The sequence below is a fragment of the Serinus canaria genome, chromosome 25 (genome assembly GCF_022539315.1).
Source record: "Serinus canaria isolate serCan28SL12 chromosome 25, serCan2020, whole genome shotgun sequence".
Taxonomy (NCBI): domain Eukaryota; kingdom Metazoa; phylum Chordata; class Aves; order Passeriformes; family Fringillidae; genus Serinus; species Serinus canaria.
Window position 1 is genome coordinate 15,625,074 of NC_066338.1, and position 18,960 is coordinate 15,644,033.

The 18,960-nt window shown below is 45.1% G+C and overlaps 1 protein-coding gene across 1 annotated transcript in view; it reads left to right on the forward strand.

Moving 5' to 3' along the window:
* SCN8A (sodium voltage-gated channel alpha subunit 8) overlaps positions 1-18,960 on the forward strand; it is a 58,033-nt gene that overhangs the window by 28,790 nt on the left and 10,283 nt on the right. The window contains exons 7-21 of the mRNA XM_030231610.2: positions 25-246; positions 618-681; positions 1,214-1,355; positions 2,010-2,216; positions 2,489-2,776; positions 4,273-4,632; positions 5,009-5,144; positions 6,928-7,166; positions 7,342-7,515; positions 8,275-8,631; positions 9,714-10,184; positions 10,918-11,035; positions 11,887-12,041; positions 12,531-12,704; positions 17,333-17,455. Of these exons, the coding sequence (XP_030087470.1) occupies positions 25-246; positions 618-681; positions 1,214-1,355; positions 2,010-2,216; positions 2,489-2,776; positions 4,273-4,632; positions 5,009-5,144; positions 6,928-7,166; positions 7,342-7,515; positions 8,275-8,631; positions 9,714-10,184; positions 10,918-11,035; positions 11,887-12,041; positions 12,531-12,704; positions 17,333-17,455 (3,230 nt within the window). The remainder of the gene's footprint in view (positions 1-24; positions 247-617; positions 682-1,213; positions 1,356-2,009; positions 2,217-2,488; positions 2,777-4,272; positions 4,633-5,008; positions 5,145-6,927; positions 7,167-7,341; positions 7,516-8,274; positions 8,632-9,713; positions 10,185-10,917; positions 11,036-11,886; positions 12,042-12,530; positions 12,705-17,332; positions 17,456-18,960) is intronic.

Here is an 18,960-nt window from a genome sequence, read left to right on the forward strand (position 1 = left end):
CTAGTCTTGTTTCCTTCTCCACAGGCTTGAAGACCATCGTGGGTGCCCTGATCCAGTCTGTGAAGAAGCTGTCGGATGTGATGATCCTGACAGTTTTCTGTCTCAGTGTCTTTGCCCTCATCGGGCTCCAGCTGTTCATGGGCAATTTAAGGAACAAGTGTGTGATTTGGCCAATTAATGTGAACGAGACCTTCCTGGATAATGGCTCCAGGGGCTTCGACTGGGAGGAATACACCAACAATATGTGTAGGTATTTCTACACTGAGGGTCTCTAAAACCTCCTGACTTGGCTCAATGCAGGAGTTCCAACATGGCTCATGCTGTGGTGCACACAGGTTTTTACTGGTTTTCACAGTAAAAACCTGTGTGCAGAAGTTTTTCTTTTTTTTTTTTTTTTAATCTTTTTTTGTTCAGATGTTCCTGCTTGAATTCATCCTTTAGAAGGGTTTGGATGTGCTCTTTTAGCTAATTAATTAGTCCAAAATATATTTTTACTGATAAATTTCTCAGCAGTGCTTTTGGGGGACTTTTAAGTGAAGGTTTTAATAGTGTTATAGTCTGTTAAATCCTCTACCTCCATATGTGTGTGAATGTAACCTCTTCTTTTTCATCTTCAGCAAATTTTTACATCATTCCTGGCGCCCCTGACCCTTTGCTCTGTGGTAACAGCTCAGATGCAGGGTGAGTGTTGAGCTTCATGAACAATCAGTTTGAGCTTCATTAACTAACAGTTATCCCTGATGTTACCTAAAGCTGGCAAAACATTTGGAATATTCTCTGTTGCTTCCTCGGTTGGTTCTGGTGTTACTTCACCAGGTTTCAAATTTCTTAACCTAATTATGAATCCATTGCTGATGTAACGATGGCATTTTCCCTGTCATGAGGCAGCTCTGGCCACCAGTGGTTGCCAGTGGCATTATTTCCCTCTGAATCCCATCAGAGAAGGGTGGATGGAGGCTCAGAAATGGGAACTTGCCATGTGCTGTTGGTTTTCCACCCCGACCTTCAGCTCTGAAGACCCTTCTGGCCCAAGCTCCTGCCTTGGGCTCAGGCTTAGGGAACAGCTGCGCCTTGCACCGTCTCATTTCCATAGGACAGGGAGAGCAGGGCTTTCCTGAAATCTTGTCTCCTTGTGTGCTGAACTTAAATGACATGGAAAGAGCTGCTGTTTGTTGGGAGAGTGGGCCCTGACCTGGCTGTTGTCCCTTCCCAGCCAATGTCCAGAGGGATACACGTGCATGAAGGCAGGACGGAACCCCAACTATGGCTACACGAGCTTTGACACCTTCAGCTGGGCTTTTCTGGCTTTATTTCGCCTTATGACTCAGGACTTTTGGGAAAACTTGTATCAGTTAGTAAGTAAACACTTCACTTTGGTGTTGTACGTGGGGAGAATCTGGGGGTAAAACAGGAAAGAGAAATGTGAGAAGCTTTGTTTTATTCCTTCTCTCCAAAAGAGTGCAAGTAAACCTTCACAGTGAGGTTTTTTGGGGGGAGGAAGGGGAACATTATTGTCAGCAGGTGTTGGGCTTTAAGTCCAGAAGGGATGGTGGGTCCAGCTGAGCTGTGAATTAATTTGGGAGGAGCCTTAGCACTGGCTGCAGGAGGCTGTGAGCATTCAGCTCTGCTCACAGAGGGTGCTCAGGCTCTTTGGAGGGCTGGGAGTTTTCTCCTGACCTGAGGGTGCTTTGGGGACCTTGCTGAAGCAGCTTTTTCTTGATTTGGTTTGTTTTAAGGGAGTCTGAGCATTGGGTTTCACACTGTGCTTCTGACTTCTTTTCAGTTTGGATGCTCCCTTAAGGGAGGAAGATGGGTGTCACCTTTTGTGCTCATGGCTAAGGAATGTGCAGGGAAAATGCTGAGTTCTGGAATATTCAGCACTGCTGGAATTTCTTAGAAACATTCAAGTCAAGAAACTTGGGATCAGCTCTTGCATCTCATGTTAGGGAAGCCTGAAGTTGCTTTTTTTCCCCTTTTCTAATCCCTCTGCCATTCTCTTCCACTTCCAGACTTTACGAGCGGCAGGAAAAACCTACATGATCTTCTTTGTGCTGGTGATCTTTGTGGGATCCTTTTACCTGGTGAATCTGATTTTGGCTGTGGTGGCCATGGCCTACGAGGAGCAGAACCAGGCGACCCTAGAGGAGGCAGAGCAGAAGGAGGCAGAATTCAAGGCCATGTTGGAGCAATTGAAAAAGCAACAGGAAGAAGCACAGGTGAGAAAAAAAACAATTCCTCTCTGTAGGGGTGGTGAGGCCCTGGCCCAGGTTGCCAGAGAAGCTGTTTTTTACTACCTGCACAAGCAGACTATAAAAATTCTAACAAATTCTGGCTGCAAGTTTCTTCCAAGGAGAGAATGAACCCCTTCGTCCTCCCCAAAAGTCTTTTACTCAGATGCATTAAGCCAAACTCTTTCTTCAAGCAGAAAACGGAGCCTTCATGGTGGCAAGATGTGATTTATTTTTCCTTCCCTTGCCTGCACCCTCAGGCTGCTGCCATGGTCACCTCGGCAGGGACAGTGTCTGAAGATGCTGTGGAAGATGATGGTGGGGGGAGGATGTCCCGGAGCTCCTCGGAGATTTCCAAGCTCAGTTCCAAGAGTGCCAAGGAGCGTCGGAACAGGAGGAAGAAGCGGAAGGACAAGGAGCTGTCGGAAGGAGATGAGAAGTGTGACAATGAGAAGGTGTTCAAATCAGAATCTGAGGATGGCATGAGGAGGAAAGCATTCAGGCTGCCAGATAACAGGCTGGGAAGGAAGTTTTCCATCATGAACCAGGTAGTTTTCTGTTCCTTCTAATGTTTGTGGTTGCTTGAGGACAGGATAATATTCTGCTTTATATTCCTGTTGGCATCTCAAGGGTTCTGCCCATTGTCCTAAACTATGTTGGGTCAGGAGAACACTTAGAGCCCAAGCTGGTGACTCTCACACACACTTCCCCTGGCAGGAATTGTTCCTGAGGAATCCAGCCAGGTAACTCCTCCACTGAGACAGCTCAACCAGCCAGGAGTGAGCAGCTCTCACAGTGCAGCTAAGGAGTGTGAGGAGTGATGGTCTGTGCAGGCCTGGAGAGGCAGGGAAACAGATGGACAGAGACCATTTACAAGCACTTGGAGTGCCAGGACAAGGGGCAGTGGCTCCCCAGTGCAGAGGACAGGGCTAGATGGGACATTGGGAAGAAATTCCCCCTCTGTGAGGGTGGGGAGGCCCTGGCACAGGCTGCCCAGAGAAGCTGTGGTTGCTCCACTCCTGGAAGTGTACAAGGGCAGGTTGGACAGGGCTTGGAGCAGCTTGAGGCAGTGCTTCCACCCCACAGTGACAGGGACTGGAACTGGACAATCTTCAAAGTCCCTCCCAAGCCAAACCATTGAGTGATTGTAGGAAACCACCCAGCAGTGCTTTGTGTCCATCCTGCTCACTGTGGGAGTACAGCACGTGGGATTCCATTTTCTCCATGGTGGAAAAAGCTCTCCTTTAATCACGGAACTCAGTTTTTATACCGTTTCACAGACCTCCTGTGGGACTCCAATTGATCAGTAGCTCCTTGCCAATTACTTATTGGTTAATAAAAGTTGTGCTGCATGGATTGGTCACTCAAACCCTCAGTGTGTACGTGCAGGGAAGGTTGTTTGTAAGAGATAATTTTAATTTTTCTAATTAACAGTGTAGAGTTAAGCCTAACAGTGTAGTTTTTATCTAAACAGTTTATACAGGTGCCAGTTGTTTTTGACCCAGGAATAGATTGGTTTTGTTAACGAACTGCTCATAACAGGATTGCTTTCACATGGGAACTGCAAAATGCTAGCTTGCCTTAGAAGAAATGACTTCTAAAATCAGCCAGAGAAGGCTTGATTTTATGAGGCCTTTCTTTATCATTTTCCCACCTTACTGAAGTGTCATGGCAAACGGGTCCCCACCAGGTAATAATTGACATAGACTGCATGTATTACAGAAAGCTGATTATTTCCTTTATTAAGAAAGCCATTCTTTTATGGACAGTTACGATACAGCTGGACCTAACTGGTCCTCCAATCAAAACAGCATCACCATTGGCTAATTAAGAAACCACCCTTTAGTAAACAAATCTCCGTAACACATTCCACAGGCTCACAGACACCAGGTGCAGCAAGTTAAGAATTGTTTCTCATTCTTTTCTCTGATCTTCTCACGGACTTTCCCAGAATGATGCCTGGGAAAGTTGTCTGTTTCTCTCTGTGGCCAGAGAGCTGCTGCCACACTGCAGCACTCACTCTGTGCTCCCCCTCCTCCCCCAGTCTCTCCTCAGCATCCCAGGTTCCCCTTTCCTCTCCCGCCACAACAGCAAGAGCAGCATCTTCAGCTACAAGGGGCGCTTCCGCGACCCGGGCTCGGAGAACGAGTTCGCGGACGACGAGCACAGCACGGTGGAGGAGAGCGAGGGCAGGAGGGACTCGCTCTTCATCCCCATCCGCGGCCGCGACCGGCGCAGCAGCTACAGCGGCTACAGCGGCTACAGCCAGGGCAGCCGCTCCTCGCGCATCTTCCCCACGCTGCGCCGCAGCATCAAGAGGAACAGCACCGTGGACTGCAATGGCGTCGTGTCCCTCATCGGAGGGCCACCCTCCAGCATGCCTGGTGGCCGCATCCTGCCCGAGGTAGCTGCTGAGCAGCATGGTCTGCTGAGCGTGGTCTGGTCAGACCAGTAAGGTCTGGTCAGCACGGTCTGACCAGCATGCCTGTCTGTTTGCTTCTAGTACAGAGAATTAATGACATTGTATTTTAGAAAACATTTCTAATTACATACAGTCTCCATAATTTGTCTGAGGCTACAGAGCACTGGTCCAACAGAAAAAAGGGCTTGAGTTTTGGTTGGACCCCTTGCATATTGTAGGAAGGTGGGAAGGACAGAGAGATACATAGAATGTAGAAAATACAGAATATGGAAATGCAGACTAAGTGCTGCATTTCTGGGCTGAGAGTGGGTAAGAGAGAAGACTCAAGTCTGTATTAATCAACATCTGAATTTTTCAGGGTACCACTGAGATTGAAATTAGAAAGAAGCCTGGTGGGTCGCTCTTGGTCTCAATGGATCAGGTGAATGCATCCTATGGAAGGAAGGATCGGACCAACAGTGTCATGACTGGGTTGACCAACACCCTTGTTGAGGGTAGGTGTGATTTGGGGATTAGAGGATGGGGCCCCAGTGACATCCTTGAGCCCCTTCTAGTGCCTAAAGGGGCTCCAAAAGAGCTGGAGACGGATTGTGGACAAAGGGCTGGAGGGACAGGACACAGGAAATGGCAAAGGGTAGAGTTGGATGGGATATTGGGAAGGAATTCTTCCCTGTGAGAGTGGGGTAGCCCAGAGAAATTGCCCCATTCCTGGAAGTGTCCAGGGTCAGGTTGGGCAAGGTGTGGAACAACCTGGTCTAGTTCAATTCAGCTCCCCCTGCTTTAAAGCAGTACATATTCATGCATGGTTTTGCCTAAATCTGTTCCTTTTGGATCTTTATTAATAAAGAAAAAATTAATAGACTTTATTTTATTTGGTTTTGGCATCCAGCTTGCACAGAGATGGAGGTAAAGGCAACAAAGAGTTGTAACTTTACGATGAAGAGAATGCAGTGTGGAGATCAGAGGAGTGAGGCAGTGTCAGGTCTGGGTGTTTTGTCATCTCCAAGCCCTGGAGAGACCTTCCTTTGCTCCAGGCCGTGGGAGAGAAGGATTGGAGCTGCACTGGGAGCTGCAATGTGACAGCTGTCAGAAGAGAAAGAGGCTGTTGGCTGGTGGGAATTCTGGAATGGACAGCACATGGAGATGAGATTTCCCAATATGTCATGCAGGAGCCAGCAAGAATACATGAACAGCAGCCACATGCGGTTGATGATCTCAAATTCCTGCTGTTTCCTGCAATAAAATTGTAGGAAAACTAAATATACTTAGAAACAGAGCAAGGTTTTGCTGCCGCTCCCCTCCTGCGCAAACGCCTACGGGCTCCAGTGCCACAGGCCTCTTTTTAACTTCAGAAATTCCAAGGCAACTAAATACTAAGCAACCAGAGAACCAATGGGAAGGAGATCACAGTGGTCCTTTCCCTTCCCATAAAAAATTAAAGGTGAGGATGCACAGCTGCATGGCCTGACTGGAACCAGCAAGTCAACAAATGGGGGCAGCTCCTTGTTTGTATTTTTTTTCCTAAGCACTTGAGATAAGCCAGTGTAAAAAAGAAAAAAAAATATAGATGCAGCATTTCTGTGTTTGATTTCTGTAAATGGATGTAGTTAGTTTTAATCAGGTTATTCCTGTTGAAAATCCTTTGCAGCATTATGTCACCTCTTTCCTCTTTTAGACCGTGTCTGTGTTCAGCACAGAATTCATCTCAGTTATTTAAAAACTGGCAGCAAATGCAGTTTGGAATCTGTAACTTTGGTTTTAACTGCTTTACCTTGATCAGTTCTGAGTTAAATATAGCCCTCCATTTGGAATAACTTGCATTGGATCATCCTGGTGGAGCTGAAGCACAGGGTTAGAACTGCAGTTCTGGTGACTTGGTGCAGGTGTTGTGTAGGGACAGAGGAGAAGTCATGGAGCTCAGTAAAATCATGAAATCCCAGAATCCAAGAATCCTGGGGTTGGAAAAGATCTCCGAGATCATTGGGTCTAACCTGTGACCAATCTCCACCTTGTCACCCAGGCCAGAGCACTGAGTGCCACATTCTGTTATTCCTTGTACACCTCCAGGGATGGGGATGCCAAACCTCCCTGGACACCCCTTCCAAAGTCTGACCACCTTCTCCTTGAAGAATTTCTTCCCGATGTCCAGCCTGGCCACAAACTTGACCCAGCTCTTCTCTTGTGTCACCTCCGTGGCCATTTTCACGAAGTTCACAGTTTTGTAATTCGTCAGCCTCAGAGATGAAGCCTGAACTCTGTTTTGTTTTGTACCTGCAGAGCTGGAAGAGTCCCAGAGGAAGTGTCCCCCTTGCTGGTACAAATTTGCCAATACCTTCCTGATCTGGGAATGCCACCCATACTGGATGAAACTGAAGGAGATTGTGAACTTAATTGTCATGGATCCTTTTGTTGACTTGGCCATCACCATCTGCATCGTGCTGAACACATTGTTCATGGCCATGGAGCACCACCCCATGACCCCTGAGTTTGAGCACGTGCTCTCTGTGGGAAATCTGGTAAGGAAATCTGCTAAATACTCCCAACAGGTCTGCTCCTGCTGGGATGTCTGGAGTATTGATGTGGGCTTGGACTTAGAATCAATTGCACCATCGAGTCTTAGCCTGAAGATCAGAAAATAAGCCAAAAATGAGTCTTTGCCTGTTCTTTGTCTGTCTCTCCTTCCCACTCCAGGTTTTCACTGGGATTTTCACAGCAGAAATGTTCCTGAAGCTCATTGCAATGGATCCGTACTATTATTTTCAAGAAGGCTGGAACATCTTTGATGGATTTATTGTCTCCCTGAGTTTAATGGAGCTGAGCCTGGCAGATGTGGAGGGACTTTCCGTGCTGCGATCTTTCCGATTGGTATTCCAAATTCCAGCACTTTTTCAATGTTATTATTGTGGAGCTACCACAAAACTTAGAATCACAGAATCATGGAGTGTCCATAGTTGGAAGGGACCCACAAGGATCATCCAGTGCAGCTCCTGGCCCTGCACAGAAACCACGACAGTCCCACCCTGGGCATCCCTGGGAGTGTTGTCCAAACATCCTTTGAGCTGTGGCAGCCCTGGGGCAGTGACCATTCCCTGGGGACCCTGCTCAGTGCCCAACCAGAGGAAGAACTTTTTCCCAATATCCAACCTATCCCTTCCCTAATGCAGTTCAAGCTATTCCCCTCACATAAGGGATTTTTCCCATTTACATAGGACAAGGGAAGATCACTTTTTTCTGGATTTGGGGAGGACAGAGATTGACTGGTATCATTTTTTATGGTCTCCTCTTTCTTCAGGACTGCTCTTTATGAGATCTGAGCAGTAGCTTGTTGCATTTGGGGAGGGAAGGGTGACTTTTCCTTTGGGAAGGGAGATCAGCATGTAGGGAATAACTAAGTACAAAATACACAAGCCTGAATTTCCAGAAAGGTTAAGCATCCTCTGCTTCCTGTAATCTCAGTAGCAGATGGATGGACTTACCTTCATCATGTAAAGCACAAGATGGTTGTCGTTTAGGAAGTTCTACTTTATTTGCTCTTTGCTTAAGATTTGTCTGGGTTTTTTTTTTTTTTTTTTTTTTTTGGTTTGGTTTTGGTTTTGTTTTTGTTTGTTTGTTTGTTTTTTGTAGCTGAGAGTCTTCAAACTGGCCAAGTCCTGGCCCACTCTGAACATGCTGATAAAAATCATTGGTAACTCAGTGGGTGCCTTGGGGAATTTGACCTTGGTGCTGGCCATCATCGTGTTCATCTTCGCCGTGGTGGGAATGCAGCTCTTTGGCAAAAGCTACAAGGAGTGTGTCTGCAAGATCAATCCGGAGTGTGAGCTACCCCGCTGGCACATGCACGATTTCTTCCACTCCTTCCTTATTGTCTTCCGTGTGTTGTGTGGGGAGTGGATTGAGACCATGTGGGATTGTATGGAAGTGGCAGGACAGGCCATGTGCTTGATTGTCTTCATGATGGTCATGGTCATCGGAAACTTAGTGGTCAGTAAATGGTTACTGATGGGCTTTCTTGGTTGCCTCTGGGTGGGGTAGGACTTGGGGGAGACTCCCAGGATGAGGGAGTGATGGTTTGTGAGTCTGTTCCTGCTCTGTGGAGGTCCCTCTTGGCCTTTGATCAGTCAATAGTAGATTTTGGTAGCACAATGTTAAAGATGTTTTTTTGCTTGATGAGGACCTTAAACAGTCACCTGTAAATGAAGCATTTTACAAGAAAAGCTTGAAAGTCTGAAAGCCTCAATCAAAGTGCACAGACCTAACCTGAAGGGAAAAAGAAGCTAAAAGAAGCAAAAACTGGCATTTTAGTTGCCAGAAAACAAAATAATTTGGTGCACAGGGGAAGGTCCTGAAGTGTTAAAATGAGGAATGGAGGTTTCTTCTAAAACCTGCCCACTGGCTCAGTCATGAGGTGCTGTTGTGTGCAGGAATGGGCTGTGAAACTGCACGGCCTGTTGTGTGGGAGGTTGGACTAGATCATGATGCTTCCTTCTGGCCTTAAATTTCATGAAGAAAAGTCTGTGGAGGAAAGTGTGAGCAAGAATGAAGTCACATGAACAGTTGCAATTCTTCAAAGTAGTTGTGAGCTCTCTCTTAGAGGTCCTGTCTTGCCAAAGGGTTTTGATAAAATAAGTCTTGGGGATGGTCTCTAAATGTGCATGAGGAAGTAGAGCTGGGCATGATCACTCAAAATGCCAAGATTTTCCCCATTTTCTTTGAGGCAGAGATGGGACTAAATCAGTAAGGCTGAATTTAAATCCTGTGAGGATTAAATCCCTCTCTGACATCTGCAGTCCAGATCCTGCAAGGAGCTCGATCCAGGGACCCCTGTACCTGCCCTGGATCCCTGGGACTCCTCAGAGCTGCACCAGAGTCCCTGTTCAGGGAAAGTTTTGCAGCATCAGGGGGTCATACGTGGAATCTGGGCACCTGGATGAGTTTGTGGGACAGTAGAGCTGGTGTTTGGAGACAGCTCTGCACCATCAGCAGGGCATGGGCACTGAGAGCTCTGCTCAGCTTTGGGAATACCCCCCTTGTGTGTCAGTCCAACATCAGCTCTTCCCTTTCAGGTGCTGAACCTGTTCTTGGCCTTGTTGCTGAGCTCCTTCAGTGCAGACAACCTGGCAGCCACAGATGATGACGGGGAGATGAACAACCTGCAGATCTCGGTGATCCGCATCAAGAAGGGCATTGCCTGGACCAAGGCCAAGGTCAGGGAGTTCATGCAGGCCCACTTCAAGCAGAGAGAGGCCGATGAGGTGAAACCCTTGGATGAGCTGTACGACAAGAAGGTGAACTGCATTGCCAACCACACCGGGGCCGACATCAACCGCGACATCGACTTCCTCAAGAACGGCAACGGCACCACCAGCGGCATCGGGAGCAGCGTGGAGAAATACATCATCGACGAGGACCACATGTCCTTCATCAACAACCCCAACCTCACCGTGCGCGTCCCCATCGCCGTGGGCGAGTCCGACTTCGAGAACCTCAACACGGAGGATTTCAGCAGCGACACGGATCCTGATGGCAGCAAAGAGGTGGGAGGAGGGCTCCAGATTCACTCGGGGTGTTTAGCCCGCTGGAAGGGCAGGGAGAGCTGGGTAGTTCCAGCACTCAACTTTTGTTTGTGTTGGGATGTTGTCTTTGCACTCAAAACAGAATTTCTTGTACTGGTAGCTCTATAGAAGGCTGCAAATACTTGTGTAATAAAAATATGCATAAAATAAATATATGTAATCACAGAATTATATAAATGTATATACTATATGTTTATAACACTCAATATGTTTATGTTTATTTTTGTAATTAGCATATATTTATATATTCTGTATATACACAATATATATATTTACTATAGGCATAGTAAAATAAATATAACAATAGTAAAATAAAACATAAAATAAATAAAATATAAATATATATATATATAAATATAAATACAGATCTGTATATAAAAATGTATATAATCACGGTTAAATATATATAATCATAGAATGGCTTGGGTTGAAAGGAGCTTAAAGATCATCTAGTTCCAAGCCAGGACAGGACACCAGCCAAGCCATGGACAGGGACACCTTTCATAATGTAAATATTTAATCCTGCCTGTCCTGTTAACGTGAGACATAAGCTGGGTCAGGATCTCAGTGATTAAAGTGAGGAAACAACTTCCATGACAGCAAATGTAGTGAACAAACAGCTGAGTCATTGTGAATTTTGGTGTTTTTTGGGATTGATGTCTGATATTGATTGGGTTGGGGTTTTGTGCTGCAGAAACTTGACGAGACCAGCTCCTCTGAGGGCAGCACCATTGACATAAAGCCTGAAGTGGAAGAAGTGCCCGTGGAGGCACCAGAGGAGTACCTGGACCCAGATGCCTGTTTCACAGAAGGTGAGAAGGGAGTGAAGGAAGAGGCTCTGGGGATGTTCTGGGGAGCAATCTGCTCTGGGTTCACCTCAGGGTTAGGTCAGCCCTGGATCAGGGCTGGCTCTCAGCTTATCTCGAGGCCCTTCTTGGATGCTGGTGCACTGATTCAGGAGAATTTGCAAAGTGAAGCTCTCAGAGATGCAGCTGCCATTGCTAGGGTATCAATCACAAAGTCATTCGATAGTTTGTGTAGGAAGGGACCTTAAACTTATCCAAATTTACCCCCTGCCATGGGCAGGGACATCTCCCACCATCCCAGATTGCCCCAAGCCCCATCCAACCTGGCCTTGGACACTTCCAGAGATCCAGGGGCAGCCCCAGCTTCTCTGGGCACCCTTTGCCAGAGCCTCCCCACCCTCAGAGAGGGAATTTCCAAAGAATCAGAGATGACCTGTAGTAGAACAAGATGATTTTTGTGCAGCTGATGCCTTAAGTACTCAGAAGCAGAGTACTTTTCCTTTCCTGTAACTGCCCTCGATGTCTTTCGAGAGCCGATCCGTTACAGGAATTCCCATGGCAAAGATGCTTTAAATGGTTCAAGGTTATTTTATCAGCAAGTTTTCCATTTGCCTCCTCAAGAGCATGGATCTCACCAAATAGAACGAGCTGATCTCTTCCCAAATTGATGTCAGTTCTGGTGCCCAGGCACAGAAGTAGCGAAACAACCCTAAAATCCTCAAGAATGCGAAAATTTTAACTCGCTCAGCATGGTTCATATTGGTGACATCAAAACTGTTTCTAGACAGTGAGAATTTAGTGTTTTTACCTTAAATCCTGTGTTTCTTGAGTGAAGGTGTGCCCTGTCCCTGTTCCAGGTTGTATGCAGCGCTGCAAGTGTTGTCAGGTCAATATTGAGGAGGGGTTGGGAAAGTCGTGGTGGACCTTGAGGAAAACTTGTTTCCTAATTGTGGAGCACAATTGGTTTGAGACTTTCATCATCTTTATGATCCTCCTGAGCAGTGGGGCTCTGGTGAGTAAAAAAAAAAAAAAAAAAAAAAAAATTTAAAACCCCAGCAGTTCAGTTGGGAACATCTGATTGTATACAGGAAATTTCCTACCTAGTTCAGTTTAAATTAAGAACAAAGCCTTCAAATCTGGGTTCTGATCCTAGTTTGACTAGAAATGTGAGGATCTGGAGAAAAGTCAGCCTGTATCTATATCTGATTTCACAGAATCAGAAAATCCCAGAATCACTGAGGTTGGAAAAGCCCTCCAACACCATGAAGTTCCGCCCATGACTGAAACAAAATCAATTTTCTATATTTGATTTATATATATATAAATAAAATATATGTATTTTGAATGTGTATGTATTTTAGTATATGTATTTTATATATAACTATAAAAATATATATAGTTTTTAATATATCTGTATATTTAGCTCATCTGGTGTCATTTGAAGCTCCTGAATTGTGCAATAAATCCCATATAATGACACTTGCACCTGGTTATTTCCCAGGCTTTTGAGGATATTTACATCGAGCAGAGAAAAACCATCCGGACCATCCTGGAGTATGCAGACAAGGTCTTCACCTACATTTTCATCCTGGAGATGCTGCTGAAGTGGTGTGCCTATGGATTTGTGAAATTCTTCACCAATGCCTGGTGCTGGTTGGATTTCCTCATCGTGGCTGTATGTATCCTCTCCTCTTCCTTCTGCTTGGGATGTTTCCTCCTCAAATCCTGACTGGGTCATAGATTTAACAATCCCAATGTCTGGGAGTTCCCAAATCAAGGAGAAAACCCTTCAGCCCTCTGTGCAGCTGTGGGATTTCTGCCCTGCAGGGACCAAGGAGGATTTTCCAGCGCTTGGCTCTTTTGCTGTGCTGTAAATGGAATTTTTAGGCCGTGCTTGGAGGTGTTCACCAGAGTGAAAGCTGTGCAGATGTGGAATTCCTTGGGGGTATTTCTGGGAGTTGCATTCTCTGTAATCATTTGCTTGCATTATTAATGATGAGGGGGTGATGAGACAGCAGAACCTCCCCATCCCACCACCCCACTTCTGAACACTGGATTTGTGAGAATCTCAATCCTTGGAAAGCTCATTCTGCACAGTGAATTTCAGCGTAATCAAAAGAAACAGGAAAGAAAAAGCAGGATCATATCAAACAAAAAGAGTTGCGTAGAGTGAGGGACAGATCCACCCTGGAATCCCCTGCAGAACGTCTTGAGAGGGAGGATAAATCTGAGAAATCAAAAAAGAGAGAATAAATTGTAGAATTAGGAGGGAAAAAAAAAAAAGAGACAATAGAGAGAAGTTTCAGCTATGAATTTGGCTCTGAAGCACAGTGAGGGAATTTAAAATAAATACAACTTATGCTGTCCAAAGTGATAGAAAATGGTGTAATTCAATAGGAAATTTCAGAACCAGGAAATTTAGAATCCCGAGTGCTTGGATTGTTTTAAAGTGTTCCATCACATCCATCTGGGTTTCAGTGGCTCTAGTGACTGCCCCAAGAGCAAGTATGTTAAAAAAGAATTCCCAGTTTTTCCAAGCTTCTCCTTTGGAACACTGTGTATGATTCAGTTGCTGTTTAGCACCATTATCACTCTGGAAATATTCCTGAGTAGGTGGAAGGAACTATGCTTGGAATTTAGGGGCAGAAGTGACTCAAACTCCGTTTCCTGTAGGAAAATTGAAATTTTAAATTTCAATTTTTAAAAAAATTCTCTCTGTTCCCCTCAACAGCTTTCCTTGGACACAACCTGCACATTATAAGTTTTATTTTCTGACAGAAAAGAAAATTGAAATAAATAAATAAATAAATAAATATGTTAAAATAAATTAATAAATACATATATTTTCTGGATCTCTCTCACTGCCTGAAGATAAAGTATGAGTTTAATTCCAGTTTAACAGGCAGATGTGGTACAAGTTTAATTTCCTTCCCATGTAGCTGGGAGTGGAGTAAAGACCAGGAACTTCCCAGGCAGGAAGGGAACAGTGAGGGAACGAGTGCAGAAGGATTTGGAATTCCCAGGGCTTTAGGAACTTTAGAATTCCTGTTTTCCCTTGGGTCGCAGACAGAAGAGTTGCACATTTTTCCCCGATTAAAAAATCTGAAATGTGACTTTGAGATGCCAAAATAGCCCTCAACAAAACCTCAGCAGTGCTTTGTGTCCTGTCTGTATCTGTTGAATCGCGTTTTTTTAATCCAAATTTTGTGGCATGTTGTGGAAGGGGCTGGAGTGAGCCAGGGCAGCAGGGAATGAGCCTTTGCATCCTAACAACACTCTTGGATGTTATTTTGCAGGTTGCTATAGCATTATCCAATTCCCCTCCTCCTCATCCCCAAAGCTTCCTGGGTGTGTTTGTGAAGACTTTTACTGGGTAATAATGAAGGATTCTGCTTTTCAGCCAATCTGGGATTCCCTTTGTCTGACCTCGGTGCCTGCTGTGTCTTCTGTTGGAATGTCCTCAGGGAATAATCCTCAAAGATTATTTATTAAAAGCTCAAACAGCCTTTTCTGGCATGGTCTTAGAGTCCTGCTCAAGAGTAAGGTGTTATCCTGAGGAGAAAAGCTCTGAAAATGAGAATTCTTTGTTCATGGAATCATGGAATGGTTTGGGCTGGAAGGGACCTTAAACTCATCCAGTGCCACTCCTGCCAGAGCAGGAACACCTTTAACCATCCCAGGTTGTTTCTGTCCAACCTGGCCTTGGACACTTCCAGGGATCCAGGGGCAGTTTCCAGGGATGGGACGCTTCCAGTGTTACATTTACAGTGTTATTTAAACACTCCGCATCTCCAAATCCATCTGGATTTTTATATTTCATTATATTTATATTTAGGATTTTAACATACCAACATTGCCCTGGCCTGGCTGAGCTGATTTTGCCTCACAGAGACTTTGTTTGAACAGTTGGGACATCCCTGGCATGGTTCAAAGTAGTGGAATTTTAAAACGGGATGGAAAACCCAATCTATTGTGGCCACTTATTTTTGGGGAAGATACTGTAGAATCCTGGAATGGTTTGAGTTGGAAGGAACCTTAAAATCATCTCATTCCAAGTCCCCTGATGTGGACAGGGCCACCTTCCCCATGAAGATGGAAAAAGCACATGACCCACATGCCCAAATAAGATGAAATCTCAATTTTCCCCCACATTTATGCATTTAAAATCCAGATCTGATATTTCCCAAAAATACATGTGGAATAAGAATTATCCTTCTAATTAATTCTATTAATTATAATTATTATTCTCTCTTCTGTAAAAAAGTGATATATAGGAAGTGTCCTATTCTGAGAATTCACCTGAACCCCCACCTGTTCCAGGAGGAGCTCCTGCGGTTTTTTGTTGGTTGCTGTACATGGATGTCTTTTTTTTTTTTTCTTAAAAAGGGTTCACGTCTCTTTCTTATCTGTCTGAAGTGTGATGGTAGAGAAAAATGGAGGAAATGGTAGCAAAAAATGGGGAAAATAGTAGCAAAAAGTGGGAATAGTTGCAGCTGCTGTGCTGTGTCTGTAACTGTTTGTATGTGTCTGGCCAAGTTGTGTCTGGACTTGGTGGGTTTAAGGATCTCTGAAAATTCAATTTTGGAGCCTAAATCTGACTCCAGGCTGCTCGACAGGTTGCCCAGTACAACCCAGTACATCCCAGTACTTCACTGCACACTTCTGAGGTCAGGGCTGCTGAGGTCGGGGTTGTGAGAAAACCAGGGAAAAATGGGGGAAATGGGGGTGGGATGGGGGAAAATAGGATGAAATAGGATTGGGATGAGGGAAATGAGGGGAAGTGGAGCTGGGATTGGGAAAAATTGGAGGAAAACAGGATTGAGATGGGGGGAAAAAACACCTGGAATGGAGGAAAATGGAAGATTCTGGAGCTGGGATTGGGAAAAAATTGGGAAAATTGGAGATTCTAGATTTGGGATGTGTAAAAAACTTTAGGAGAAGCAATTCCTGGGACTCCTCAGGCTTGGTGACCATTTCCCTCATCCTAATCCCATTTTAGCCCATTTCCCCCCATCTCCCACAGTTCTTCCTGGTTTTCCCCCAGTCCCAACCTCAACAGCTGCAGGAGCGTGCAGTGGAGCCCTGGGAGGTACTGGGCTGGTTGGAAAAGCCTTGGAAAAGGGATCAGAAATGCTGTAGTACAGCACAGGAATTTGAACAGTTCTAGAACAGGATCACTGTCAGAGCAGGCAGAAAACAGAGCTGCTCTGTGTGCCAGTGTCCTGGTTTTGCATGGGAGGCATTTAAGGAAGTTTTCCTACCCTGGCAGTGATATCCTTCCACTCATCAGCAGCCCAAAATTGGTTTAAAACCAAATCTCCTGGAAGTTTGGAAATTTGGTTTTAAACCAATTTGGTTTAAAAAGCACAAGCAAAGCATTGAACTTAACAAGCTTGAATTGGTACTTGCACCACTCCCTTGGGTGTCTCAATTATTGCAGTGTCTGGCTGCTTTGCCACTAATATTCTGACATTTTGGTGGTTTTTTTCCCCATTTGGGTTTGAAAGAGTCTCCTAAGAACATGCAAAAGAAAAAAAAAGTGTAGTAAAAAAATGAGATAAGGGGTATTTTGTATCAATGAATTTCCCAGGTGCTCTTAGAACAAGAATGTGGGGTTTTGTGCTAAATCCCAGTTAGTTCATAACCAGAGAGAAAATCATGTATTTTAAACCAATTTGGTTGAACATCTGCCCCACGCTGGGATGGTGAGGCAGGAGGAGCTGGGGTGAGGCTCAGCATTCCCAGAGCGACGCGGTGGCTGTGGAGAGCTTGGCCCAGGTGTGCAGTGTGTGTATTTATCTGTATTCTTTCTCATAGGTACCTTTAACATTTGTCTGGCTTAAATTTCATGGGCGCCGCCGGGATCCCTGCAGCCGGTAAAGGGCGAGGGTAAGGTTTTTGTCATCGTTTGGGCTCTTCCTTCCAACAGCCCCTCTCCTGTGTGTGTCTCTGCCTCTCTCTCTCTCTTTCACTGATCTCTCCCCTCTGGTCTTTTCTCAACTGCATTATTTCCTTCCAGGTCGGTTCAGTCAAGTGAAGTAGGCAGCTGGTGTCATGGCTTCGGTATTTGGGGAGGCCCAGGTGGCTCCTGGGCTGGGCAATCAGGGCTAGGGGATCCAATCTAACAGTCTGGAACCTTTTTTTTCTTTTTTTCTTTTTTTTTTTTTTCATTTATTTTTTGTGGTTTTTTGTTTTTTTTTTTCTTTTTGTTTCGTTGTCTTTCTTTTTTCTTTTTTCTTTCTTTTTTTTTTTTCTTGTTTTTTTCTGGTTTCTTTTTCTATTTTTTTTCTATTTTCTGTGTAGGTCTCTTTAGTCAGCCTTATAGCTAATGCCCTGGGCTACTCGGAACTAGGTGCCATAAAATCCCTTAGGACACTAAGAGCCTTGAGGCCTTTAAGAGCGTTGTCCCGATTTGAGGGGATGAGGGTAAGATGCCATTAGCAGCTGATCCTTCTGCATGCCCGTGGAGCATTTTATTTTAAAAGCATGCTAGAACTGATCAAAACTGGTGGAAATAAAATTCCAAACAGAATCATGATGCAGCTGCTGACTTGATCACCTCTACGTGGATGTCCCCTCACCCTGTCCACCGCTGCACCCTCCCCTCTAACAAAGGGAGATGCATCAGCTGCCTCATTACATTAATACTGGCCCAAACCACCCATTTGTAGCCGATGTTGACACTTGGCTGTTCTCATTTGGCCTGGCTTTGACCTCGAGCATCCGAGGGGCTTCTCAGCTGTAACTTTTTTTTTACCTAGGGAGAATCACCAGGTGCAAAGAAGCAGAATTGGAACCACCTCAGGGTCCCCAGGTGTTGGCTGTTGATGGAATTGGATTGAAAGTTTCTGTCTGAGAGGGGGTTTTTAAAAAAGTTACCAGGGGGAACAGGCTGCTGCCTCTCGTGGGTCACTGCAGGAAGGGACTGGGGGGAGCTCAGCTCTTTGAAAACTTTGGTTTCATTCCTCTTGTTGCACCTTGTTGTTCTCAGTCCAGTCTGGTGGTGACTGGCAGCCTTGTCTGGTAGTGAAGCTTTTCCTTTCTGTCCCCTTCCTTTTTTCCATGCTTTTTTGGTCCCTGTCCTGTCACTGTGGAACCAGAACAAAGCACAAGCAAAGCATTGAACTTAACAAGCTTGAATTGGTACTTGCACCACTCCCTTGGGTGTCTCAATTATTGCAGTGTCTGGCTGCTTTGCCACTAATATTCTGACATTTTGGTGGTTTTTTTCCCCATTTGGGTTTGAAAGAGTCTCCTAAGAACATGCAAAAGAAAAAAAAAAGTGTAGTAAAAAAATGAGATAAGGGGTATTTTGTATCAATGAATTTCCCAGGTGCTCTTAGAACAAGAATGTGGGGTTTTGTGCTAAATCCCAGTTAGTTCATAACCAGAGAGAAAAATCACATATTTTAAATAATAAGTGAAGGGAATAGCAGCCACAGTTTTACTTTAGGGTCTGAGTGGAGCAGTTCCACCTGGATCCTCCTGATCTTTGCAGCTTAACTGAGCCCAAAATCCAGCCCAAGAGGAGCAGTGAGCTGATGAGGGCTCCTCAAACTCCTTGGGAAGTAACAGAAATACGTGAGCTCCAAATCCAAGGGAGGTGTTTCCTCTCTAAGACCTTCTCCTGCTGGTATTTCTTTGTGTCATGAGTTTAATTCTATACTTGAATCCTCAGCAGAGGCACAAAGGAAGAAAAATTTCCATTCACACAAAGGTGGAGCTGGGTTTGGGTCCCACCCAGAAGTTTGATCACAAAGAACAGGCCTAGCACTAAACCTGGAGAAACTAAAAGCTGGTTTTAAGCCATGCTGGGGAGAAGATTTCTGATGTACAGTTAGGAAATTCTCATGCTTCAAGTGGGGGATTTTCACCACGGAAAAATTGATAGTTGCAACTGCAGCCCTGTCAGCTCCCTAGGCCAAATTATC